We start from the raw sequence: 27,694 nt of genomic DNA, 5'->3' as shown, positions 1-27,694 counted from the left end.
CTCGGGAGACCGCAGTAATCGAGTAACTGACCTGAATGGCCCGCAAAAGAAATTGTACATTTTACTTTGTAACCTTTTAATGATGAACTATAGCATAAATGAAATGGTATGTGTTTTTATACTATATGCATAAGATGTTCCCTCATCCCCTTTTCTCTTTTTTCTTTTTAAAATTATTAAATGATTGATTTGATGTAAATATGTGGGTAGATGTATTTTGTGTACATTTTTTATTTGTATCTTAAAACTATGTGCATAGTAAAGAATACAAAATAAAAAAAATGCAAGTGAAACTTGACCTCTTGTACATCTCCTGAGTCGTCAAAGGTGTAAAACACAATTATCCATCAGTCGAAGAGCACCTGCCTGGTTGGGATATAAATGCAGTCCTTCATCGGTTAATTGGACCCCCATTTGAACCTATGCACAATACTTCTCTTAAACATCTCACATACAGGGTAGCCTTCATCATTGCCATAACTTCAATCAGGAGGGTAATTGAGCTTCTACCACTTGCAGTGGACAAACCTTTTGTCAAAATGCACCAAGGTTACCTGTGTCAACCAAGGAATTTAATTACCCATATTATTTCAGAATCTACAGAGCTGTGAAGAGAGAGCACTGTGCACACTTGTAGGCAGAGAACTAATATTTTACATAAGTAAAACAAAAGAACTGCAGAAAACCAGTCAGTTCTTTGTCTTTTGGAACGGAGGGAACCTGGTTAAATAAATGACCAGAGCAAGGTGGATTGTTTGCTATATACAATGCTGCTACACACAGGTTAACAAACCTCTTCCTTTCACTCACAAAACTCGCTCCATCAAGAGTATCACAGCTATGGTAGCCTTGATTGCGAACATTCTATTGCATGCAGTTTGTAAATCTGCAACATGGAGTTCAGACATCCACACAACGTTGCATAGATACGCAAACGAGGGCACGCTCAGTTTGGCCAAGCAATACTGACACATCTTTTTTCATCTGTTGGTTCAGCTCACCCACCACCAACTTCAGGTACTGCTAGATAGCCTCTGCAAAGCTTGTGAATGTAAGCCGATTCTCGAGCTTCAGAAGGTGTGCATTACTTACCCAGTAACCTTCTTTCTTTGGCTTGTCTCTACTTAGTATCACATGCACCACCCAGCCTCCCCAAGATACAGTCTCTCATGTGATATGTCATTTCTGAAACAATCACTCGTGAGGACATTGACACGTGAGGGAATGTCGGACCCTTTGTAGAGGAATAATAGTGTAACAGGAGCGCCCCAATCGATGCATTTTATCAAATTCGAGAAAAAAACATTTTAATACTCCAGACTAAAGACTAGATGGTGTCCTATTCAAAGCCGATACAAACCACACAAAGAAGGTCTTTGTAAGTATTGTTCGCCACATATAAATTGAGTTTTTGCATTGTTTCTAACTTAAAATGTACACACATCTCAAATGTATGCTTGGGCATTTAAGCCAAAAAATGTGTGCATTGAAAATGTACTCAGTCGGTATAGTAATTACAAATCTTTTCTTTTCAGACTTTGGGGCGAACCAGTTAATCTGCGTGAACAACATGATGCCTTAGAATTTTTCAATTCTTTGGTGGACAGCCTAGACGAAGCTTTAAAAGCTTTGGGCAATACAGCTATGTTAAGTAAAGTTTTGGGAGGATCGTTTGCTGATCAAAAGATTTGCCAAGGATGCCCACACAGGTGAACAAAATGTGGATAATGTTACTGTTTGTATGTCTTTCAGTTGCACACAAAAAATCACATAACCATTTTGGACAGAATGAAACCAATGACTGACTTTTATCCCCATGATTTTGATGAACATTAAAATGTGATTTCTTTTGAGGAAACTATTTTGGACTCTTGAGGTATTCCATCGTTTCATAAAGCATGATCTATCTACATGAGGTTCTCATGGATTGTCCAAGTGTACAATATTCAATTATTCTCTCTAGGAATACAAGTCAATATTTTCAAGATTGCTTATGCATCTGACCCACCATTAATAGCACTTTGAGGTCCTAAGCTGAAGAGTAATTCTCTTAGAATATGCTGCATTATATTTCTTGGTAGCATTGTCGTATATGGCCTTTGTACCGCTGCATTATATTTCTTGGTAGCATTGTCGTATATGGCCTTTGTACCGAGAACTCTAGTTAACATCCACCCATGTTATTCCGGCTCCGGGCTGGCTCCATGGCAAATAGTTAGACGTGACCGCTATTGCACATTTATATTTAACTGCAGTGTTAATTATAATGTACAATGAGCTGTAACTGCTGTTCATCTACTGAAATGGTGGCGGCCAGTGAGAACTACAAGGTGTTAAATATTGAATCATTTGATTTGCAGACCTGTAGATGCAGTGGATCCTGTTGCTGCTAAAAGGCAGACTTTTGCTTAAAGATTAAAAGTTGAATGGAACTCAATCACAGCAATACACTGCTTATGTTTGCATTCTATCCCACTGCTAAGGGCAATACTGGTAGTTGGGGAGTTTAGTTTATTCATTTATAATGCGCACCAGACCCAGAGGTATCAGGGTGCAGCAGTACAGGTAATGCAAAGCTTGATTAACAGGTTACATAATAGGCAGAACAGTATAAAACAAAATGACCCATAGTGGAATATGCAATATTTACAGGTAAGGAGATTGCAGTTTAGAAGGTGCTACAACTGCATAGTCCCTGTATATGAAATACTCAGTTATTAGCAAAATATACAGCAAATATACAATAATGGTGCCAGTTATTAGCAGACTGTACAGCAAATATACAACAATGGGGCCAGTTATTAGCAGAAAATACAGCAAATATACAACAATGGTGCCAGAGTGTGATCATGGCTAAGGAAAGTAGTGGGCAATTAGATGTCATTCGACTTAAACCAGTTGATGTAGCTTAGTCTGAACCTTGGGAAGGATTGATTTTCTCTAATGTGGTGTGGTAGGGAGTTCCATAGTTGGGCAGCCTTTGACATAAAAGCTGTTGCCACCGGCTTTGGATAGTCTAAATCTATGTATAGTGATGCAGTTGGTATTGATGAGTCTTGTGGGTCTTGTGGGTCTGGTGGAAGTTCTTTGAAATCTGTTAATGAGGTAACTAGGGGCAGCATTATTCAGTGCCTTATGTGTCAAGGATGTTTTTAAGTGACTCTTGTTGAAGGTAGAGAGCCAATTGTTTTGACGCCTTATCGCTGAGATATGGAATCTTTTTGGCACTCCCAGAGCCGCTTTTAGGGTGTTATTTTGAAGGATTTGAATCTTTTGGATGATAGATTTATTGGCACCAATGTAAAGTGCATTGCAATAGTCGAGCCTAGATAAGATCGGGGCTCTAGCCAGAGTAATGCAATTGTCATCCGAGAGAAAGGGTTTGCCAGATCTGATCATCTTACAAGTATAGGCTGTGGCAGAGGCCAAGGTGTTGACTTGTTTGTCTAGGGATAGGGTGGATTTGAGGTAGCAACCTAGTGTTTTTAACTCCTTGGCTACCTTAATAAGATTACCATCACTGATGGGTGAGTAGGCCTGTCCTAGTTTTTTCAGGTTAGTGTCGGTACCCAAGATGATGAGCTCCGTTTTTCATCATTCAGTCATAGACCAGGAATGGCCGCCATCCATGCCTGGATGATGAGATACACCCTATTCACCAAGGCCAAATCCGCTCCATAATCCCCCAGAAAGAGGGAGGAGAATCTGGCTATCATCTGCATAGTTGTTGTAGGTGATACCGAGAACGTCAGATCATCAGAGGGGCTTGGTAAATGTTGTATAGCCTGGGGGAGACACAGGACCCTTGGGGGACACTGCACGTTATAGGAATGGGGTCTGCTGCCACAGAAGACGCAAAAACCCTCATAGTTCTGTCGCTCAAGAAGGACTCGATCCATATTATAGCCTCTTTCGAAAAGTTGGCAGCAGAGTCCAGGTGTCTGCATAAGACCCTGTGATCTACCAGGTCGAATGCAGCTAAGAGGTCAAGAAGTAGGAGGAGGGCCGTTTTCCCCTTGTCTCTCAGCTCATCGACCTGTGCCTTCAGGTCAATGAGGGCAGTTGCTGTTCCATGTTGTGGACGGGAGCCTGATTGACGTGCGCCTAGGAGTTTATGGGATTCCAGGAATTTTTTAATCTGGAGATATGCAACCTTGTCAAGGATCTTGAGCAGGAATGGTACATTTGTAATGGGGCGATAGTTGGTGGGTATGAGCGGGTCTAACGTTTGTTTTTTAGTAGTGGGAGCACCCATGATTGTTTGAGATTGGAGGGGCGGTGCCAGATGCAAATGGGCATTAATCAGTTTGGCTATGAATGGCGCCAAGTCTTTTGCAGCGTCTTTTATGAGCTGAGCAGGGCAGAGGTCTCCCTGACAGAGGGCTTGAGTGAAAGAATTACTTTCTCTGCCACAAGGATAGAGATTTTGTTGAAATTTAATCGGGGGGGTTGGGTTAGCCAGAGTTTTCTTCAGGAGGACTTTCGGGGCACTTAGGTTAGGAAGGCGATTGAGGGATTGTTTTTTTTTTTGGGTGATATTTTATTTTGCACGGTGGTCCCTTTGTTAGAGAGGGCTTGTATGTCAGAGCACCACGTTTTGTCTTTGGTGCAGATTTCGGGGGTGATGATAGGGGATTCAAGTTCTTTAAGGATTGTGAACAATTCTTTAGTACTGGAATTAGCCCCAGAGATACATTTGTTGTAGGAATTACTTTTGGCAAGGACGATTTCCTTTTTGTATTGGGAAGAGACTTCGGTAAGTTTAATTTTATTGGCTGTGGATGGGAGAAGTCTCCATGTAGTTTTGCAGCTCTGTTTTAAGTGTCTGAGGTCTTTGAGTTGAGGCGTGAGCCATTTATTCAGATGTGCTTTCGGTTTGCTGGGTCTAATGGGTGCAATCGTATCAAGTGTGGTAACATAATTTTATTATATTCCTTGAGAAGTGTGCCTGGGTCAAGGTTGTCTTCTAGCAAGTTGAGGGTAGGCAGGATGGCTGGGATCACTTTATCCCTTGTTATGTTTTTCTTATTTCTAGTTAGACAGGGAGGAGCAATAGGTGTAGTTAACATAAGTGGTCTAGTGGTAAGGAGTGAGAAGGACAGGAGAAAGTGGTCCGTCCAAGGATAGGGCAAGATGGAGGTGATATTAATCGTGCAATTATGTTCTGCCACCCAGTCGAGGGTTCTTCCTTTAGTGTGGTTGGGCTCGCTAATTTTTTGGGATAGTCCTTATTCAGATAGTGTACTGGCAATGGTGGTGCCATGCTTGTCTAGTGGGTCCATGAAACCTAAGGTGAAGTCTCCCAAGACTAGTAGTTGAGACGTAGTTTTAAGGTTATTGGATAGAAGAGTATGGATATCCGCCTCAAATGTTCCAACGGGGCCGGGAGGCCTATAGATAAGATGAAGTTCTTCATAATCAAGTCTGTTCTTTATTTTCTTATTCTGAATAGCTAAAACAAAATGTGTGCATAAGAGACTCCGTTGCTAAGGCACATACATACAAACTAGCATGCAACATGTCATTTAGGAACTGCTAGCTCAGCCCTGCCTTCAGGGCCTTGTATTTTTGCCGTTTCCATTCTCTCTGAAGCTTTCTTATTTCAAAGTTGTATTATGAAATGCCATTTCACGAAGTGCTATAAAAAAAGACATCTGTGCCGGAATGGGAGTTAAAGAGGGTGGAGTGGTGGTTACAGGTGATGGGAAGAGGTGACTGAAGGAAGGGTATGACCTCCAATAAATGCAAAGGGTGTGAGTGGGTGGCTGAAGTGGCAAAATAAAAAAAATTAAGTGACCTGCTTAAGAACAAACAACACACAGCTGGTAGTTATTTACTTGGAATCCAGACTAATGGGCCTGTGCCGAAGGGCAATTAACCGATTGTATTGGCCCATAGCAGCAGGACTGAGCACTAAGCATTTAGCTGAAAGACAACATGCCGCAGCACAAAGTGAAACCCAGCACTCTGATGGCCACTAAGCAACATATGCTATGCTGCCTTATGGCAGAAGTAGGACTGTTTTGTTTATGTCCCAGAGACTGTGGGGTTTACTCTTTTTTCTCTTCTTTTTCCTCTTCCTCTTGCCCCACTCGGCATCCCCTGCCTCTACCACATACCCACTTACATGTTCGTGTTTTATCTGTATTCCTTTCCTTTTTCAGCAGAGTTGTGCATACTAGGTTGCATATATGAAATTGTGTAGTCATTTTTCACATACATTCTTAGCGTTAAAAAAAAACCATATTTGATCTACAATATTGCATGCATCTGTGAAGTTCCAGCATCCTGTGATCATTCCTAGATTGCCTCACTCACTTATTCAAAAAAAAAAAGCAGTTCCATAGGAGTGTTAAAGTTCTAAGCCTGCTGTTCTTTTAAAAATGGGGGGAAAAATATTTCCAACGTTCTGAGTGACACAATTGCCCAGATGTGTGAATATCTGGCTGATTAGCCTATATTCTTCCCTAATAAACATATCACAGCGTGTGCTCACTTGCTTTACTCTGTGATAGATATTGAAAATACAACTGGATCCATGCTAGCCCCAATCATTTAAGATCCTAAGAAGATATCTGATAAGGTCATCTGGGAATTACTTTGACAAGCTGTTTGTGTGCCTTTTTCCATGGAGTAAATCAGTTGGATTAAAACTATACATTGTAGTAGCCAAATTCAAAGTAGTCCTAGTAGGGGAAAGATCCCCCATGTTTCTCATCTTTCATGGTAATCTACATGGGTGTCTTTTGTCATGAAGACTTTCCTGGCTTTTTATGGAGCCACTGCATACTCAGATTGTACCCCTGGCCTTTAAATTTGATAATGACTTAGATTATAAACTCAGTGAATCCAAAACTGGAGTTAAGCTTTAGAGAATTAAAGGGTTTAATTCTAAACATTGTTGAAACAGGCACATATCTTGACATTGAACTTGTATTTGATTCCACCGGGATTGGTCATTGTATCTCACATGGCTTATTAGACAACTTAAAGAATATATTTAAAGATTAACCACCATGTTTGTGTGTCTGACCAATGTATATGGGATTTATTTTGGCAAAGTTCTCAGACTGTGCGGGTGTGAATTAATGGCAAATGGTCTGGTCAATTTAGCAACCTGTGGCAAAATTGGAAGGGCACCCCAGTGTGACCATTGAACCACTGCTTTTTAGAGTTCTTAAATACTTCTAAATCCTAGTCTTAAGAGTTAATAACTTCCATATAACTAATTACTGTACACACATGATGATGTTGGCAATAAATGCTATGGAGGGAATTGCTCAGAAATGTTGACTACGTACTTGCCATTGATTAAAACCTGGCAATATGTCCATATTTCAATCCTACTTTTCTTTATTCTCTTCCTCGCGATGTCAAAAACATGTTTGTAGGCAATTTGACAATAACTGACGTTGCGTAAGAAATCAGATTATTGAAATGGGAAAATGTGCATTTGATTATGTGTACAAAATGTATTACAATCGTTGTATAGCAATTTCTTTAACTCTCGAGCGCACTCCCTATAAATATGTTAAAGGTTATATTGGGGGAAAGGAAAATGAGGCTTTCTTTGAATGGTTATTATTGGGCATTGACGTTGGCTCACTGATTTCACAGAGCCCTTCCTTGATATACAAATGCTGACTAATGAAACACAGCCATGTACATTTCTTTGAGCGCATCTACAATATTGTTTCATTAAATCAGTGTGCTAAAACACACATTTATTGTTGGTCAAAGTGTATAAATCATTTGTTAGTCAAAGTTTGTAAATCATATTACTAAAACATGCATATAGCGATGTGGCTAAAACTGCGACATTGGACCTCAGATAATTGGAGTCCGTTTAGCGGGTTCAAATTGTGTTTGAATTATACAATTGTAGGTTTATGCAATTGTAGGATGCATTTAGTATTCAGACTAATATCCTTCAAATACTTAGACAATGGATTGTCAAAGTACATGGCATTTAGATTTCAGAAGAGACTTAACGATTATCAATAAATGAATATGATAAAATAAATCCCAACAGTAAACAAATGGGGCTGTCCACGATGCACTGAAGCAGATCTTAGACCTGTCACATATGTTGACAGGTTGCAACTGCCTAAACGATTTCTGGATAGAGCTTTTTGCTTTATTAGCCTCATTCAACAAGTAGATACACAGCCTATTAAAAAGTTTATCGGATTAGGGATAAGAGCTGATGACGGGGATGGAAACATTTGTTCTGTTTTCTTTTTGATAACGATAGCCAGATTGATGGTGGCGGGAGAATGATTAACTGAATGCGCACCCACTTTTGGTGAATTGATGCAGGTTTGATGAATGCAACACAATGATGCACAAGGCTAACAGCAGAAAAGCTGAACATTAATCACAAAAGAAATGTAAGATGTAAATGTTCAATGATAAGAAAAAATATTCAACTTATTGAGTGTTGACAAATTCATTTTCACAATTTTCTATGCATGGAAACAAAATTTAGAAAGCTCAAACCCATGGAATTAACGAAGAACAGGAAAAAAGAGGTTGGGTTTGCCAAATGCAAGGTGAGGTCCAAGTTGGTATCACATGGCAGTAACCAAAATATTGGAGGAGATATATAACACAAAAACGTGTCCATTACGTGAAAGACTTTAAAGTGTTCCCATTATTTAAAGAAAAATATTAAGTGAAGTGGGGACTAGTTAGTGAGTCCAATGGCTGGCTTTTAATTACATTTTGTTAGCTGGAGGAAGAAGTAGATGGCTGAAATACAATGGGTTAGTGATAATCAAGTGGGAGAATTGAACCTTTTCAAAGAAGTGCTTAAATGTTTTTTTTGTAATAGTTCTCCTTTTCAACCTGTGGCAGATTGATAAACTAGTCTTTGTGAAGCCATTCAAGGAGTAGAACATGTGTGGCTAATGTCAGAAGGCAGGGGATAAAAATGCAGTAGAGTTGGGATATTGATCTACAAGTGTTTATTAAAGAACAGAAAGATAAGGGTTTAGACACTGCTGGTGCATTCAAGTATTTTTCACTTCTAAATAAGAATGTAAGCTAATTTGTTGATCATAGTCTTTCAGTCCCTCCCTTCCTGCCCTGTAGTTCACCTGCTGTTGCATTGGTCAAAAGACACTTTACGTCCTTAAGGTTTTAGGTTCCCTTCTCATCTGTCTTGGTTGGTGAGTCCTTCTGGTCAGGATGTCTTATGTCTCTTATCCTGTGTTCAGACATCTTCATTGATGCCTTTCACTTTTGATGCCTTGGGGTTTTCTGACTTATCCCGCTCTTTAGATGGACCCAGGTCCACTTGCCTACTCAACCCAGAGTTAGTCTTCTCAGAAATGTTGTCATAACAATTGCTCTTTCTGCAGAGACTCTGGCCTTCGCGACACCTCACCACATTCTGGGCTCCTACTTTGTTATACGCCACCTTCTATTACTCTTCCGTCTTTCCGCATGACTTTTACTTTCTTCTTCTTTGGGGGTTCAGCCTTGGAGATCCTCCCTTTTGATTGGATTGTGTCATCCAACGTATTCCTCATCTTTGACATGTAATGTCCAGCTTCGGAAAACATTTTCGGCAGTGGGTGCCCTGCGTCGATGAGGGCAAGTCGTTGTCCCTCGAAGGCCTCCGTCGAGGGTGACGTCATTGGATGTTATAAGTAGCACGCACAGCGCCCGTTAGCCTCAGTTCTGTTTTTTTGCAAACGTGTTTGCTTTGAAACTCAGTGCGCCTTGTTTAATTCGATGGCGTAGTTACGTCGATTGTGCAGTTACCCTCAATAAATATGACTTTGTCTTCAACTCAGACGACCCTTCGTTCCGGATTCAAAAAATGCAAGGAGTGCGGCTCCAAGATGTCCATCACAGATCTGCATAGTCTGTCTGTGGTGCTTGGGTGAAGGCCACGACACCGATTCCTGTACCAAGTGTGAAGCTATGAAAGGAAAGGCCTTGCGAGAACAAAAGGGGAAGTTGCAGGTAGGCAAAATATCCAAGCCCTGTAAAGCCCGACCTGAGACCGCTCTCCTCAGCGCAAGAAGGATAAAAAAGTTTAAAGTTCTGAAGTGGCTCCTGCCTTTCTTCGTCCTTGATGAAGCGATCGAGGAGGAGGCACCATTGGTCACCTTCCTCTTCGTCCTTGTCAGGTGGTACACCCGAGAGGGTAAGAAGCCCCTCCAAAAAGTTGACGCCTGCGGAGTGGGAAGCATTCCGTGTAGAGATGCTAAAGATTTTTGAGAAGCGGGGTAAGGCTCTGTCTGTGCCTTCTGTAGAAGCCGGCAAGGAGTGGTCTCTACCCGAAACTTGCACACCCTGAAGCCCGGGTGGACGGTGTGATTCGCATTGAGAGCCTTCAAAGCCTCAAATGGACAAGGATCACTCGAGACATGGCGAGCATTCGAGATCGACATTCGAGATACGTGCTCCCTGGACCTCAAAGATGCTTAACTTCACGTCCCAATTTGGCTACCCCACCGGGCCTTCCAACGGTTCGGGTGATGGGCAGCCCTTTCCAGTACAAGGTCCTTCAAAGCCTGTAGAACCCTCAAAGCCCTCAGCGCCGAAACCGTTGAAGGAGCCTGTCGACTTCGTCTAGGCCTTCGGCGCCATCAGTGCCATTGTCGTCGACACAAAAGGTACCGATTGTGTCCGTTCAGAAGGCTAAAACCAAATCTACATCAACGCCTTCGAAGCCAGTGAGTGCTCCTGAAAAAATCTTCACTCCTCTGCCAAAGAAGGATTTTTTCAAATAACTCTCCATTTTTGAGGAGGAAGAGAGATCAGATGAGGAGGATGCCCCTTTTGGGCTTCATTATGAAACCCCCATTGTGCCGGAACGCCTCATATCAGAAGAGAGCAAGATGGAAGATCTTTGACAACTTGCATAATGCCAGCGGCATTGATTCCTCTCCTGACTTGGAGTTCGGCAGGCCAGAACCAGGGGAGCACGCCGACTCCTCGTACCGGCAACTAATGTCCAGTGGAGTGGAGTACCTAGGCTGAGCTAGACCCCCAGTACAGTTTGATGAGGATGATCTGACTGATATTCTAGACCAAGGTCCACCTACAGATCCTATATAACCCTTCCATTTGGGTCTACAAAAAAAGGGTGGCCAGAAATTGGGAGACCCCTAACACCAATCCGGTGGTGGACAAGTAAGTCCCTTACAAAGAAATACCGTCCTTCCAGTAGCGACCCCGGCTACCTGTCCAAACACCCCACTCCGGACAGTCTGGTGGTCCAGGCAGCCACGTCTATTTAGAACAAGACAGCATACCCTAACATCCCTCCTGATGGGGACGACAAGCGCATGGATGGATGGGCATGAAAGGTATTTTCAGCTGGGAGAATGTCCCTGAAGTCAGCGAACTCCACATGTGCCTTAGCAACATATTTGTACACTCTGTGAGAGTGCATATCCAGGGCGGCGGAGCATATTCCAGAAAGGGATGAAAGGACCAGCTAACTAGCATATATTAAGGACGGCAAGGAAGCCATGTGCGAGTCCCTTCAGTCTGGATTGGACACTGCGGATAGCATAAGCAGGCCCATGGCCACGAGCACCGTGATGCACAGATTTTTGTGGTTGCGCAAGTCAGATTTTGCACCAGATATGCAGGCTCGTCTTCTCAACATGCCATTTGACGGATCTCACCTTTTTGGCAGCAAGGCTGACGAGAGCCTTGAGAGGTTTCAAACCTCGAAGGCGGCTGCCAAATCTTTAGGGGCCGCTGTTAGGCAACCTCAGCCTTCTCGTCTGGCTGGACAGCCATGGAGGGGGCGATCTTTTCGCTACTACTCCTCATTTGGAAAGGCGAGAGGAATGGCCAGTCAAAGAGGCCAACGGACGGTCAGGACGAGGTAGAGGTGCGAAGCCATCTCCAGCTACCTTGACATCAGCGGCTGTATGAACCGCTTCAAAACCACTTTGAGAGCTTGCATCGCGTGTCACTGGTGGGGGGTAGACTGTCTCAGCATCTCAAAGAATGGGGAGCCATTACTTCAGATGCGTGGGCTCTGTAGACATTAGCCCACGGTTACTGCCTACTATTCATAATGCAGCCTCGCACCAATCCACTGGGGAAACGCTCTTTGTGGATTCCAGATCCGCTCCTTGTGCTGGAAATATTAACCCTGCTAGAGAAAGGTGCTATAGAACCAGTGCCTGTAGCAGAGAGGAACAAGGGTTGGTATTGCCCATATTTTTTGATCCCCAAGAAAGACAGAGGACTGAGACCCATCTTGTACTTGAGATAATGAACAAGTTCCATCAGGAAGGACAAATTCAAGATGGTCACACTTTATCAGATCCTTCAGGCCCTCCAGTTATATAGGATTGGTTGATGTCATTGGACCTTCAGGGTGCTTATTTTCATGTGCGAATCCATCTCAAGCACAGGAAATACCTGAGGTTCACCGTTGGCGGCTCGCACTATCGGTTTTGAGTCCTGCCTTTCAGGTTGACCTCCGCCCGAGGGTCTTCACCAAACTAATGGTGGTGGTGGCAGCGCATCTCAGGAGAGGGGGAATTCACGTCTACCCCTACCTGGACGATTGGCTGATCAGGGCGTGTTTTCCCAAACGAGCCTTGAATCACCTCAGCGTTACCGGCCACTCCCTTCACAGACTGGGCTTCTCCCTCAATTTCAAGAAGTCAAACGTGACACCTTTCTAACAGCTCCAGTATATCAGGGCTGTTTTAGACACTTCATTGGGAAAGTGCTCGCCACCCAAGGTGAGGGTTCAAGACATTCTCCAGATGGTTTCAGAATGCCCACTGTCTTCCGGCCTTTGAAATCCTAAGATTGCTCGGCCTCATGGCATCCTGCGTTTACCTGGTGCCAGAGGCCCGTCTATGAATGAGATCCCTACAGTGGGCTCTCCAAACACAGTGGTCCCAGTTCTCGGACGGATGTCGGATCTACTGCAGGTTCCGATCAAAGTTACGCAGGATCCTCTATGGTGGGCCTGCGAGGAAAATATCCTAAAGGGTGAACCTTTTTGTCAACCATGGCCGAAGACGACTGTAGTGACAGACGCCTCACACAAGGGGTGGGGAGCCCACACCAACGATCTGACAGCCAGCGGTCGTTGGTCTCCATCGGAGTCCAAACTACATATCAATCTTTTGGAGCTGAGGGCAATCAGACTAGCACTGAATGCCTTCTGCCCTCTGTCAGTGGAAAGAATGTCCTGATAATGACGGACAACACACTGGCCATGCATTACCTCAACAACAGAGAATGTGTAGGGTCACTACCACTGTGCAGAGAGGCAATGCAGCTCTGGTATTGGGCAATTTGAGAAGGAATCTCCCTATCGGCAGTTCACTTGGACGGGGAGCAGAACACGGCAGCGAACACTCTGAGCAGGCAGAGCACAGTCTCCCACGAGTCAATCCTTTTCTATGTTCGACTGTGGATGTGCTATCCTTTCTGCTTTCATTAGCACACAAAGGTCTTCACATTGGGACCATCAAGGGTTATCTAGCAGCGCTCTCCATATTCAAGCACTCATCGGAGGAATGTTCTTACTTAAAAATTCCATTGGTGGCTCAATTTCTGAAAGGGCTCACAAGTGTCTTCCCACCTTCTGCTTTTCTGGTTCCGGTTTGGGACCTTAACCTGGTTCTAAAATGTTTAATGTGTGCACCATTTGAACCTTTGCACACATGTCCATTGAGGTTGTTAACCTTCAAGACTATACTGTTGGTTGTGCTAACATCTGCACGTAGAGTGAGCGAGTTGCAGGCACTCTCTTCAAAGCCACCCTTTAACGTATTCCACAAGGACAAGGTGTGTTGATGTTTAAACCCTCCTTCCTACCTAAAATAGTATCAGACTTACATCTAAATCAGAAAATAGTTCTGCCATCGTTTTATCCTCCGCCGCATCCCAGTAAAGAGGAAGAAAGGCTCCATAGATTGGACCCTAGAAGAGCTTTAAGCTTTTATGTGTCTAGGATGTCCAAGTTGAGAGGGGACGACCAGCTCTTTATATGATATACTGGATGCAAATTATGGCAAGCTGTTTCAAAACAGACATTGTCCAGGTGGATCATCCGTACGATTTCAGAAAGTTAGACTGGCGGGCAAGGACCTTGTAGGAGAAGGCGCGTAGTCGGCCTTGTTGGAACGAAAGCTGTAATAGCATGGGAAATTCTACAGTGGGGTAGAATGGGAGGGCGATGAGGAATACGTTGGAGGAACATCCAGTCGAAAGAACATTACCAGTTGATAATTAACTTGTTCTTCTCCCTGAGAGCATCTTTCTCTCTCTTTTACTCCTATGTCCCGTCCCACCATACTGCATGCATGGGGCGTCCCTCGGTAGGGACGGGAACAGAACCTTTTTCACACAAAAACCTTTCCCCTTTAAGGTTAGCTGCACGCTGAGGCGTGGCCCCAGGAGGATGCGCTTCCATGACTCCACCACCACACCTCAATCCTTTTTTCTGCATCGACTGGAGCAGAGCTGCTTCACCAGCGCTGGTGGTTGAGACCTTTTCACCTTCCCGCGCGGTCCCCCAATTTTTTTGTAATTTTCCCTAACCTGTGCTATTTGAACCATTCACCGGCCTCCGATGCCTCGCCCCTCCCCGGGACATGTGGGCCCCGGCAGGAACATTCTTCAACAGATCCTTTCTGGCGTCGGACCCGCAGGCTCTGTGCCTTCAATGTCTCAGTGAAGATCACGGTTATTCGACATGCAATGCACTTACTCCAGGGTCACTTAAGAACTGGCTTGCAAGGTGGAGGGAGCTGCCCGAACACATCAAGGAGTATGTGCACAGGAAAATGAAGGCCAAGGTGGTAAGTATTCTATTTTTCAAAGCACCCGGCAAGTGTGATTCCATCCCCGGGAAGACCCCGAGTGACCAAGGCTCCTAGAGCTAGCGGCCTACCTTCCGAGGGATCCACAGATCCTCCAGGGCTGCGGGGCACGAGGGCTCTCGTTCCGAGCAATCTTCCGAGTGGCTTCACCATGTTACTGGGCCTATGCCCGAGGGGGCGCCTACACGCAACAGCACTCCCGGACCCATGTCTGAGGGCGGTAAGCCTATCGGGTCGACACCTGAGGTGCAGAAACTGACTGAGTCTATGCTTTAAAGCAAACCGGTAGAGCCACGTGCCAGTACCTTGACGGACACGCAGTTCTTGCGCTTGTCGGTCCAGGACAAAATGGCAGCTGTGACAGACAAGATGGTGCCATGCATGTAGACACGCCCATTGCAGTCAGAAGAATCCCAGGCGGTCCCTCTGCAGAAGGATGTGGAGGTTCTGGGCACCATTCCACTCAGCCCACCAACAAGCGCCTGGATGCCAAATACAGGCAGGATGAAGAGGACAAGATACTGCGATCTGTTCACCCACAGCCACATTCCTCAGTGATTGCTGCGGCTTCCGTGTATGACAGGCCACAGACACACACACGTCTTCCGCCTCGACCGTAGCGCTGCTGGGGAAGGAGGAGAAAGCTCGAAGCCTACAGGAAGAAAATGTTCTTAAACGCTGGGCTTCATCTTCGGCAGGCAAATGAGAATGCTATGCTGGTTGCGGCCAATCTAAGGTTATTGAGGGAGATTGCAGACTTCCTGCCAGATCTACCAGTTCACAAGCAGGCTGCCTTCGAAGCTGGCTTAGCCGCGGCCAAACTGGTGGCGCAAGACATAATGGAGTCCACTGTGGCCCATATTGACACGGCCAGCAGGGCCATTTGCATTGTCACAGATATGAGGACAACCGCTTGGCTTAAGACTACCAGATTCAATCCAGATGCACAAGAACGCATCCTCAATCTCCCCTTCGAAGGCAGGGGGCTTGTTCCATTCATCCACAGATGAATTAAACAAGAAGACAACCAGCTCTCAAACCTCCAACTTATTGGCCATCCTTGCAAAGCCCACCTCCAAACCTTACAGTTAGGGACAGGCGTGATCAGACAGTGGAAGAATGTTCGCGGGTATAAAGTGCTTCCAGGAGTGTAGAGCTCGACAGCCGGACAGCTCCCTCAGGCTACACAGGTGAAAGCAGCAAAGGACTTTGCACAAACGTTTCTACCAGTTCTGCTCCCAGGCATGAGCCTCAGAGGGAAAGAAGCAATGAAGGTGGCATCAAGGTCCACAGTTCTCCAGTGGGGGGCAGGTTTGCTCTCCACCTTCAGTCTTGGCGGGTGTACTTCACAGATCCATGAATATGATCTGTTGTCTCCCATGGGTTCCGCCTCCCTCTCCCACCAGCCACAGCCCACACCCCTCCTGTCTTCCCTCCCTCATATCAGGACACCAACTCCCCTTGTGGAAATCCATACACTTTTACTAAGTGCGGCAGTGGAGGAAGTCCCCTTCTCCCAGAGAGGCTCAGGATTTTATTTACTAATTTTCGCATTACAGAAGAAGAACCAGGCAGGCCTGCGAGTGGTTCTCAATCTATCCTTCTTAAATCATTCCCTACCTCTTCAGAAGTTCAAGATGGATACGCCAGCTCTGATTGCGGAGTTACTGTGCATAGGGGGGGGCTATACGTGCTCCCTGGACCTCAAAGATGCTTAACTTCACGTCCCAATTTGGCTACCCCACCGGGCCTTCCAACGGTTCGGGTGATGGGCAGCCCTTTCCAGTACAAGGTCCTTCCATTTGGCCTGAACTAGGCTCCATGGGTAATGAACACAGTGGTGGCAGCGAGGGCCACCATGTTTACTGTACCTGGATGACTGATTGGTCTGGCAGGGTCCCTAGGGCCGGATCAAATTACAGCTGCCAGACGTATGGACTTCATCTATAAACTGGGTTTCTCCATCAACCAGAACAAGTCTCAGCTCCAACCTACCCAGACTATTGTCTTCCTTGGCCTGAGATGGGATACCAAGGAGCAGAAGATTTTCCCCACAGAAGAGTGTGGGAGCACTAAAGGCAGATACTGGGCATTTACTCAGCAGATCGACGACTTCGGCTTGGTGGTTGCAGCGTCTATTGACCATTATGGCAACATGTCTGTTGGTCATCCCGCATACAAAGCTCAAAATGAGGAGGATCCAGCTCCACCTAGCGGCCTCCTGGAACCAGGAGACACTCCCAGCCTCTTGTCAGTTGCCATTCCAGTGGAACTCCTCCCGGACTAACAGTGGTGGAAACAGGAGAGCAATATGACGGTGGGCATGCCGTTCAGGCAGCCTCTTCCGAATTAGACTATCATGACAGACTACTCCCTGGAAGGATGGGGGGCCGCTCTGGGAGTCCACCATGTGCATGGTTTGTGGTCAGCGGAGAACAGGGAGCGTCATATCCGCTTGCTCGAGCTGACAGCCCTACAGCTGGTGCTCAAGGCCTTCATACCTGTGGTCAGGGACAGTTCAGTTTGCATTCAGACAGACAGCTCCATGTGCATGCACTGCATCAACAAATAAGCGGGCACCAGGTCCCCTTCCCTGTGCAAGCTAACGATCAGAATCTGGCAAAGGGACATCTCATACAACATACGGCTATCTGTGATCCACTTTCTGGGGGAGTACAGTCCAGAGGCGGACAGGCTCAGTAGACTGGGGGTGGACAACTACAAGTGGCAGTTGGGCACACAAGTCCTGCAGGAGATTTTCAAGATGTGGGGCCAACTGGAGATAGACCTATTTGCGACGGAGCATAACAGGCACTGCCATTAGCTCACTTCCTGGATGGGCAGAGGTTCTCTGGGCGATGTGCTACACCTGCAATGGGACGGAATCTGGGTTTATGCCTTCCCTCTAAACCCCCCTGTCCCCCTAATTCACAGGGTCATCTGCAAGGTCAGGGAAGCTTGGGGGGCTACAGCTAATTCGGATAGTGCCGCAGTGGCCGGCCAGACCATGGTTTTCAGAGCTGACAAGACTAACGGTTCAGGGCCCTGTGCTACTTCCAGTCAAGTGATCCCCACTCCTCTCACAGCATGGGGGTGGGGGGGTGGAGTGGTTCATCCGGCTCTAGAGAAATTAGCCCTAACGGCCTGATTCCTGAAAATGTGACCCTGCAGCTGTCAACAACCTTAGGATCATACAGAAAGCAAGGAATGACTCTACCAGGAGTCAATACAAGAGCGAATGACCAGGTTCCAGCTGCTGGGCGAAGGAAAGAGGCATAGACCCATTCTCGCAGAGTCAGGCATGCAGGTTGACACGTGCCATACCTATCTGGCGGCAATAGGAGTGTACTGAAACACAGACAAGGTGCCGTTCTTCACGCCCAACCTGTTGGTCAAAAGGCATTTTACAGGGTTCGATGAGGTTGTACCCACCTGTCTGGGACCTCATTGTTTTGCTGGGCACCCTTGCGCAATAACCATTTGAGCCCATGACATCCGGCTGGTCACCATTAAGTTGGCTCTTCTTGTAGGCCTTACATTGGCCTGGCCCGCAGGGTCAGCGAGATTCGGGGGCTTGTGGCATCGGAACCCTACACCACTTTCCATCGGGACAAGGTGGTGCTGCGCACTCCTTTATTTCTGCCGAAGGTGTTGTCTTCATTTCATCTCAGCGAAGAAACACTCCTGCTGACTTTTTTTCCTGATCCAAAGTCGGAGGTAGATCGGGTCTTGCATTGTTTGGACGTCACAAGGGCCTTTATGTTTGTTAGGGAGAATTCTCATTTATGGCTAATTTCCCTCACCTAGTGAGTCCCCCAGCAGATTTGCTGGTCTTTTGGAGTTTATTTTTTTCCACTTGGTAAGAGTGAGAGCTTTTCCCCCACTCTTACCTGGGTTTTGCTATGTGTTTCTACCTGTTTTTTTGATTGTGGACTCTGAAGTACACCACTTCAGTAGCCCCCTTCTTTTTGTATGTCACACAGCACCTTCAGTGCCGTGGCACAGGGTTGTCTTTGAGACTTCCCTCGACTCCAATTCTGAGGTGACTACTGTCCCCCAGAAAAGGGTCAAGTTACCATTACCTTTACTTAGTCAATCTACAACAGATCCGGTACATCCCATCTTCCATGGAGTACTGGAAAGGGTTAACTTGTATCCCTTTATCTGTACCTTCTAGAGCATTGTTTCGCTCTTTTAACATTTAGACTTGGCTGGTGGTAGTGGTATCTACCCTAACTTTTCTACCGCGATTATATTAAACGTGGTACTGTTCTTGGCTATTATATTAGCCTCGAACATAAACCCGCTTGACCAAATCGTCTTTCTTGTGTTTTACTTTGCGCGGCAAACTAGGTTCGCCTTCTTTGTTCACTGTCTTTTGGTAGGCTGCTGCCCAGAAGACCTCCTCAAGGCGCCTCAGTGTCTAGGTGGGCTGAATGTGAGGGAGGGGTGTAGTCACCCCCTGCACAGGGTATCATAGGAAACCCAAGTCACACTTTGTCATGATTGGCCAGGGTAGTTGTCCGGGCTGGACAGCCCCCCTGCTGGGTGATTGACAGCCAGGCTGCGTGAATGGGGGTTTTTCGCATAAAAGGCAGGTCTCTTGGGCTAGAAGTCAGAGTCACCAATGGAACTACAAGAAACTGAAGAGAAGCGGAGAGAACAACGGCTGCTGCAACTACCCCGTCCCGGTGAAGCCCTGCTGCAGTCCTCAGCTATCTGCCCTTCAACGACTCAGAGAAGATCCAGTCCGGAGTCTTCTTCCCTTGAGCTTGGTGGGGATAACCAGCTCATCTTCTACAGCCAGAGGATCCTCTTACGTGTTCGAAATCGCTGCACACTGCTGTAGTGGTTCGGATAGCCACCTGAAGAGCCTCTTCTGTTTTTAAGGAGCGCACCTTTTATTCCGTGTCACTACTGCCGGCCTCATCCCTGTGTGGTGCAGACCCCCTTCAGACGTCCTCCTTCTCGACGAAGCTCCAGTTACCGTGGGTCTGCGGGAAACCAACAGGAACAAATGCCAGGGCACCAGCTGCACCATTGGAACAAGGTACTGTGTTCTGTTGAGGAAACTGGGTGAATCCCTTTCTTCTTCATTTCCAAGGCTTGCCCTTGTCTTCCCTCGTTATAACTTTTGCTTGCGAACATTGACAATATCAAAGTACTTTTCGACCCTGACTCCGGCCCTTTGACTTTTGAACTCCTGTCTCTGAGTGTTTCTTGATTCTGCCTGCCTAACCAAAATATTGCCTGTGATTTTTGCCTCAAACTCCCTCTGGGTATCTCGGGTGCTAAGTGTGTTTTTGCCCCGGTAGCATTTCATGTCACGGATACGCATTTGTTTAGTAGACCGAACTGTCAAAAAGTGATCGCAATCGTATTTTCGGTAACGTGTTTTTGTGCCTAACACCAGTTAATTCCAACACAGGGTACTTACCTTGAGACTTACTGTAAAAAGTGAATTGGTTAGTTGTAGTATATTTAACGTGTGGTTTTTATTGAAGTTTAATAGAAGTGTTGTGTTTATAACAAATGGTTTAAAAATAAATGTACTTATATTTTTCTACCTGAAACCTTGAGTCAGTGTTTGCTTAAGTCACAGTATTTGTGGTCCCTTTGTGTAATCTCTGCTACTGCTCATATACTCTTGAGATAAGCCTTTCTGCTCCGCCACTGCTACCACTCTGACATAGTAATACAGGCTTGTACCAAAGGTACAACTTGTATCACCACCTGTGGTCTTAATTGTGTGTAGTGGTCCCTAAGGGCACTGCACAGGATTCTGCCTAACAATGTTTTATTTGGAAAGGTTGCAAGACTTTCTGAAGTGGGATGCATTGTTCATCACCTTTCGATGTTCCAAACCAGGATGTAAGACTTCAAAGAGCTCGATAGCTAGATGGATGGTGGCAGCCTTTGAGAAGGCCTACAAAGGGCAACACAAGGATTTACCGGCAAATCTTCACGCTCATGCGGTCAGGGCCAAGGCCATGGCGGTCGTGTACCAGAGACATGTGCCTTGGCTGACCATTAGCAGGGCAGCAACCTGGGATACCCCCTCAACATTCTTTAAGCATTGCTGTCTAGACAGTAGTTCAGACACGGCCTTCTGGCAAGCAGTTCTGAAGAAACCTTTCTCTTAAGGCTATCAACATCTCACCTCCCTAAGGGCTTATAATCAGTGGTTATCGCCCATGCAGTATGGAAGAAAGGGGATGGGACGTAGGAGTAATTACAAGTTACTCACTGTGATGACTAAAGTACTCCTAGTCTCCTTTCCACCATACAACCCTCCTCCTTCTCCCTAAAAAGAACGTAGTTATTGAGTATTAACCTGGCTGACACTTAAAAGGGGGACTGAGGTGTGGCGCCGCAGGGCGGAGTCAAGGGAGCGCATGCTCCTGGGGTCCATGTCTCCGCACGCTGCTACATTTAAAGGGGAAATGCTTTTTTGTATGAAAAAGGTTGCATTCCCGTCGCTAGCGAGGGTTGCCCCATGCCTGCAGTATGTAAGAAAGGGGACTAGGAGTAAATTGGTCACTGTGGTGAGTAACTTGTAATTTTTCACTCAGGGGGTAATCCTTCCCAACCGCCCCCCACCCCTTAACCTTTTTGTTTCTCACCTATTCTTGCTCCATTCTGGAGCGCCTTTGTATCCCCTCCTTTTCTTTATTTTCTCTACTTCATTATCTTGGTGGCCTTTTTCACCTCTTCCCTCTAAACCTTCTTACTCCTGACTGTTTTTTTTTAATGTTCAACCTCTTCCTCCGCTTGCAGATTATTTTTTTCAAGTCCACAGCTTTGCTTGCATTAGCTTGTTTCGCTGGTTTTCTTCACTCACTCTTGTTCTTTTCTCATTTCCTGAATTTTCTTTTTAAACTACTGTTCTCCCACTAAGTTGTGTTCCTCCTCCTGTCCTAGATCATTACCCTCTCCTCCCACTTTTCTTTGCTTCTTTGTCAGTATTTCCTTTTCTTTCCTTTCTCTGCACCTGCCCCAATCCTCCTAAACATTTCTTCCTCTACACGCCTCTTTTTAACCTTAATTCCTGTGACTTCACTCCATTGCCTTGGACTAGCACACTATAACCTGGTCCCTTCTGTCTACACAACTCTCACCTGAGTGATCTGCAACCCTTCAATTGGCATCTTGAACCCCTACCAGCCCTCGTCTCCTTTGAACGCTCTCCCTGGACCGCTCTCCTCCTTGGTTACTCCTATCTACGCAACTCATCTGTGTTGTCTGCTCCCCTTCAATCGGCTTCTTCAGCCCTCTACCTGCCCTTGTCTGCTTGGGATGCTCTCCTGCAATCCCAGCTGCCCCTTTTTCTTTTGGGACGCTCTCCAGTACAATTATTAACTGTTCACTCTCAAATCATCTATGCAATCCTGTACAATCGCCTGTCTACGCATCTCTTGTCTCTGTGATCTGCGCCTCCTCAGTCAGCATCTTCAACCCTCTGGCCTGCCCAGTCTTCTTGTGACGCTCACCTGCAACCTGGCTGCCTCTGCCTTCGTGGAACGCTCTCCAATTTAATTATCTCTTCAATCCACCTGGATATTCCCATAATTACTATAGCCTACTGAGTGCTCCCACTACCTGCTTACACATCTCCACTCTCAAACCTTCCCCACCTACCTAGTGGCAACCCCCCTCCTCAGTGACCACTCCCTCACCCGCAGAGAGCACAGTATCTCCCACTTTCAACTTATCTACCCACAAACATCACATTCCTACTGTACCCTCAGACATGTGCATAACCTCCTACCAGCCCCATCCTTTTCTCCCCTCCATTCCCCGCTTTACTACCTTACTCTCCCCCAAATCACTTTGCCTTATCATGACTATCTCCACCCTCAACTATCCCTCACACCCCCACTCCCACTTGACCTAGCGCCTTAACACTTCATTTAAACACCGCAATCCCATCTATCCCCAAATGTCCAATACTTCTAATACCATTGATATTGCTTTATGGAATTCAAGATCTCTCTGTAATAAAACAATTGCTGTCCTAGATCTGTTCTTGCGTCTGAACCTTCACTTCCTCTGTATCACTGAAACCTGGATTTATGTATAAAATCTTCAACTATCTGCATGCTATATCTTTTCTCATTATTTACCGTCCAACTGGCCCTTTCGGATCCTTCTATGACGATATTGGCCACCTCCTTGGCCTCCTCTTCCCCCCTGTCCCACACCTCTAATCGTCCTTGGTGACTTTAACCTCCACCTCTCTACCGATCTCCCAACCTCTCTTTTCTTATCTATACTTGACTCCTACCGTCTTACCCCTGTCCCCTCCCCACCCACACACCTCTCTGGTTCCACTCTCGACCTAATCTTTATCTCCACTTTTACAGCTTAATCCATATCCACCCTTCACAACTATCTATCTGACCACTATCTGCGCTCTGTCTACCTAACTCCCTCCTCCTCCACTCCTCCCCCCCCCCCTCTCCTCCCATCTCTTTCTCTCGACGCGGCCTGCGTAACTTCAACCCCTCTCTCTTTCACACTTCCTGTTCCTCCCCCCTCTCTCACTTCTCCTCTCTCTGCAGACGAAGCTTCCACCGCCATATCCTCTTCCCTTAATTTTGCTCTTGACCAGCTTCACCCTCTCATCTCTCTTGCATACCCGCCCAACCCAGTCTTTCCTCACACCTTTCCTCCATGCGCGCCTTCTCGGATGCCTTGAACAACGGTGGCTTAAACACCGCTCTCCAGCTAACCAATACTCTTACTTTTCTTACCACACCCTTTACAATAACTGCCTCAACTCCGCCAAACGTGCTTACTTCTCTGATCTTCTTAACTCTCAATCTTCTCACCCCCGCCGAATCTTTAAAATCCTAACTCGTCTTCTCTCTCCTCCTACCCTGACCATTCTACTGCCTCTCCAGCCACTGATCTTGCCAATTTCTTTTCTTCTAAGGTCCAAACTCTACGCCAATACATTCTCTGCTCCCCTTCTTACTCTCCCTGATCACTTTCTCCCACTTTTCCATCCACCACCTTGTCCTCCTTTACCCCTGTCACTCAATCTGGGGTGCCTCTTCTCCTATCTAAAACTCACCCTACCTCCGCTCCCTCTGACCCCCTTCCAACCTCTCTCATTCCCAGAATGTACTCTCTCCTAATACCTTACCTTACCTCCTTCTTCAACACTTGTCTGGCTACCTCTACCTTTCCCTCTACCTTCAAACATGCAACCATCATCCCAATCCCAAAAAAGCCCTCTGCCAACCCCCATCTGGCTTCCAATTTATGACCCATCTCTCTCCTATCCTTCCTGTCAAAACTCCTTGAACGCCTTGTCTATACACAACGTTGTGCCTTCATGTCTAACCTCTCTAGCCTCCCCACTACCCAATCTGGTTTTCGCCCTAACCACTCCACTGAAACTGCTCTCACCTCTGTTTTCAACTCCCTCTTTCTGCTCGCTACTCTAAACACTCGATTCTCATTCTGCTTGACCTCTGCAGCCTTTGACACTGTTGATCACCCTCTACTTCTTAACTCTCTCTCTTCCTTTGGCCTCAAAGACTTCATCCTCAACTGGTTTACTTCCTACCTTTCCAGTCGTACCTTTGCAGTTTCATGGGGAGGTAACACCTCCCCCACCTACTCACTAAACTACGGTGTCCCACAAGGATCCGTACTCTGTCCTTTTCTCTTCTCACTTTACACTTCTTTCCTAGCTCCTATTATATCTTCCTTTGGTATCTCTCACCACTTCTATGCTGATGACACCAAGCTATTCATCTCCTTCTCTTCCTTTAGCCCTGACATCCATCTCAAACTCTCCTCCTGCCTCTCTGCTATCAAATCCTGGATGTCCTCTCATTTTCTTACCCTAAACACTGACAAAACCAAAGTTGTGTTCTTTCCCGCTAACACCCTCCCTCCCCCTTCCCCACCTCCTCCTATGCTGCCCATCTCCCCCCATGCCTGTAATCTTGGCCTACACTTCGACTCCAACCTCTCCTTCTCTCGCCACATCTCCCTCACCTCCCATGCCTGTCGCTTCCACCTCTATAATATCTGCAAAATCCGATCCTTCCTCACCTTTCATGCTACTAAACTCCTAATTTCCTCACATCTTCTAGACTTTTCTACGGCTCTGCTCTCCTTCGGTCTCCCTTCCTCACATCTAACCCCCCTTAAATCCATCTACCACTCTGCCATCCGTTCTCTCTGCATTCTCTCCCCTCACGACTCCATCTCCTCCTCGGTCATCTCACTAGGCTGGCTCTCCTTTCATTCCCAACTCAAATTTAACTTCCTCTCTTGTCTTTAGATCTATCTATGGTCTTGCTCCACCTTACCTTTCCTCCCTCCTCTTTCTATTCTCCTTCTTGCCCACTTCGCTCCGCTGATCATTTCCTACTCTGTTCCTCCTCCACCATGTGCTCCATCCAGCTTCCGTTCCTTCCAACTTCTTGCTCCTTTTCATTAGAATAGTCTACCTCCCTATGTCCGCTCCACCATCACATACTCCTCCTTCCGCTCCTCTTTAAAGTCCTACCTTCTTCAAACTCCAACCGAACACCTCTTTACCCTCTCACAACTACCTTACAGCGCAAGTTCACTCATTGTTTTCAATGTAAATTGTTCTCCATATTGTTGTTGGTTATTTGATTCATGTTTTGTTATTTAATGCTTATAATGTATTCACTATTGCTCATGTAAAGCGCCTTGGATTAAAGCGCTATATAAAATTTTATAAATACGAATTGTTCTGGTCTCTCCTTGCTTCCTTACCACTACAACATACAATACTCTGTTCGGACTACCTCCTGCCTGTATCGGACAAGCCAGTCACAACTACGATACGTTGAATCAGGAGACGGACAAGGAGGCATGATGTTCACACATTTTATTCTCGCTTCAAAGAAAGAAAACCTAGTCCTTCCCTAAACCTGTGTTATAAATCCCTACTCTATACAAAAGAAAGTCAGAAGAGGTACTCCTCGGGATGGCTAAACAGAAATTCAGTCCTCTGTCCCGATTTCCTCTCTAGCCTACTTTTTTCCCCTAATGCCCATAAATAAAACCTAAAACAACCAAAATATACTTTGCCTGAATAAAGGGCAACTGCTGGCTTCTGACCCCCACCCTTGTCTCTTTACCATAAACCCGTACCTTTGTAAACAGTCCCAAGCATGCAGTTTGTGTACTGCTGGAGTATAGACCCAGGGCTCCAGCTAGGTCTTTCTCCCCACTCTGGGGCTCCTCTTCTTTTCACTCCCCATCCTGTTTTTTTCCCTTCTTCCCCCACTCCGGGGGCTCTGCTTTTTCTCTCTCCCCACTCTGGGGTTTCTTCTTTCCCCATTCTGGGTCTTCTTGATATATTCCCCGTAACTGTATTTTTATCCCACTCCCTCTCTCCCTTACACTCTGGGACTTCTAGCTTTTCTCCCCTTTCCGGGACTTTACTAATTCTTTCTCCCTACTCTGAGGCGTCTCATATCTCTTCCCCACTCTGGCCTGTCTCTGTTTCTCTTGCCTTAACACATTCTCCCTGGTCCTTTGGAGCCACAGTGTGCCTGTTTCTGATGGGTGGTGCTCCTCGGGAGGCCTGTGCGGTCTGTGCAGCACTCCCCTCTCCCGCTGCGCCATGTACATGATTAGTCTGCTCGGATCTGCGTCTGTGACAATTCACGGGATCTAGTCACTTATGTGAGGCTAGGGAGGTAAGGCTGCTACCCAATAGGCCCCCTAGGTGTGGTGGTAAGCAAGACCTCACTTGAGAGACTCCCCTCATGGCGATAAGGAGTCCCGCTCTGTGAAGGAACTCCCTAGCCCCTTTTCCAGTGGGACTAAGTCCCTCTAAGAAATCCCTGATAATACTGTCTTTTCGGGTAATGACTCTTCCGTCTTTGATCCACAAATTAATATGACCCACAAGAAGAAGCGAAAAAGAAACCTGCAGAGTAATAACAGATTACCTTACCATAGTACTGAGAAGAGTTAGCCCCAAGGAGGCATAAAGATTATCTCTACAGTCAAGAAGGACTTTGACTTTACGCTGAGGAGAATCCAGCTACAGGAAATAAAGAGCGAGAAAGGGCTGGGAAATGGTGCTAGTAGCCAATGTGAAGCTATCCCAGCCGGGAGTTCGAACCTGGGAACATGAAGCTACAAGAACGCTGATCCCCAGTGGTAGGGACATCCAAGAACAGTTGGCGGACCGCTGCAGTGGAAGCCAAGCTCCTGACCAATGGAAGAGTGGGAAAGAAGCCAGCAATGGCGTGGCCTCATGGAGGTGGACTGTTCTACAACTGCGCCAGAGCTGTGTGGCCCAAATCTCTGTGGAGTCGCAAGGATGAAGCGTGGAGCTGAGTGAAGGAAGCCGGCAGTGCAGAAGCAACGCAAGTCAGCCCATCGCCCCAGGTTATATGCGACATGTAACTGGAGTAGCAGGAGGAGACCCTGTAGGGGCTTGGCGCAACTCAAGGGTCAAGAGAACCTCTGGAGTAATCTCCCTCATCACAGTAGTGACACCCAGAAAACCAAGAACCCAGCTAGCCCTGGGAATAATATCCCTCATCACAGTAGGGATATCCAGAGAGTCGAGAGAGCCCCGGGAGAAATATCCCTTGTCTCAGTAGTGATATCCAAAGATGACAAAGCACGAGTCCAGAATACATCCAAAGGAATCTCCCTCGTCACACTGGTAATCCAAGTAAGAGTAAAGAGTATACTAGATAACAGGAGCTGTCTGGAAGTAATCTTCATAATGTCATAAGACAGGGAAGAATTGCTGGAACTGTAAAGCAGGTTTTTAGGAGACCCTGGGAAGAAGGCAAGAGACATTTGAGGAATATTGCAAAAGACTATTCTAAGACCGCCCTCAAGGCTGTGCA

The 27,694-nt window shown here is 46.2% G+C and overlaps 1 protein-coding gene across 3 annotated transcripts in view; it reads left to right on the top strand.

The window, feature by feature from the left end:
• The window catches only part of USP9X (ubiquitin specific peptidase 9 X-linked), a 2,614,063-nt gene that overhangs the window by 1,938,449 nt on the left and 647,920 nt on the right, over window positions 1-27,694 (top strand). For all 3 annotated transcript variants that reach the window (XM_069636534.1, XM_069636533.1, XM_069636535.1), the window contains exon 33: window positions 1,536-1,709. In XM_069636534.1, the coding sequence (XP_069492635.1) occupies window positions 1,536-1,709 (174 nt within the window). The remainder of the gene's footprint in view (window positions 1-1,535; window positions 1,710-27,694) is intronic.

Source organism: Ambystoma mexicanum, chromosome 7p, assembly GCF_040938575.1.
Source record: "Ambystoma mexicanum isolate Mex_15411 chromosome 7p, UKY_AmexF1_1, whole genome shotgun sequence".
NCBI lineage: Eukaryota > Metazoa > Chordata > Amphibia > Caudata > Ambystomatidae > Ambystoma > Ambystoma mexicanum.
Note: the sequence above shows the minus strand (reverse complement) of the source record. Positions and strands in the feature narration are given on the sequence as shown.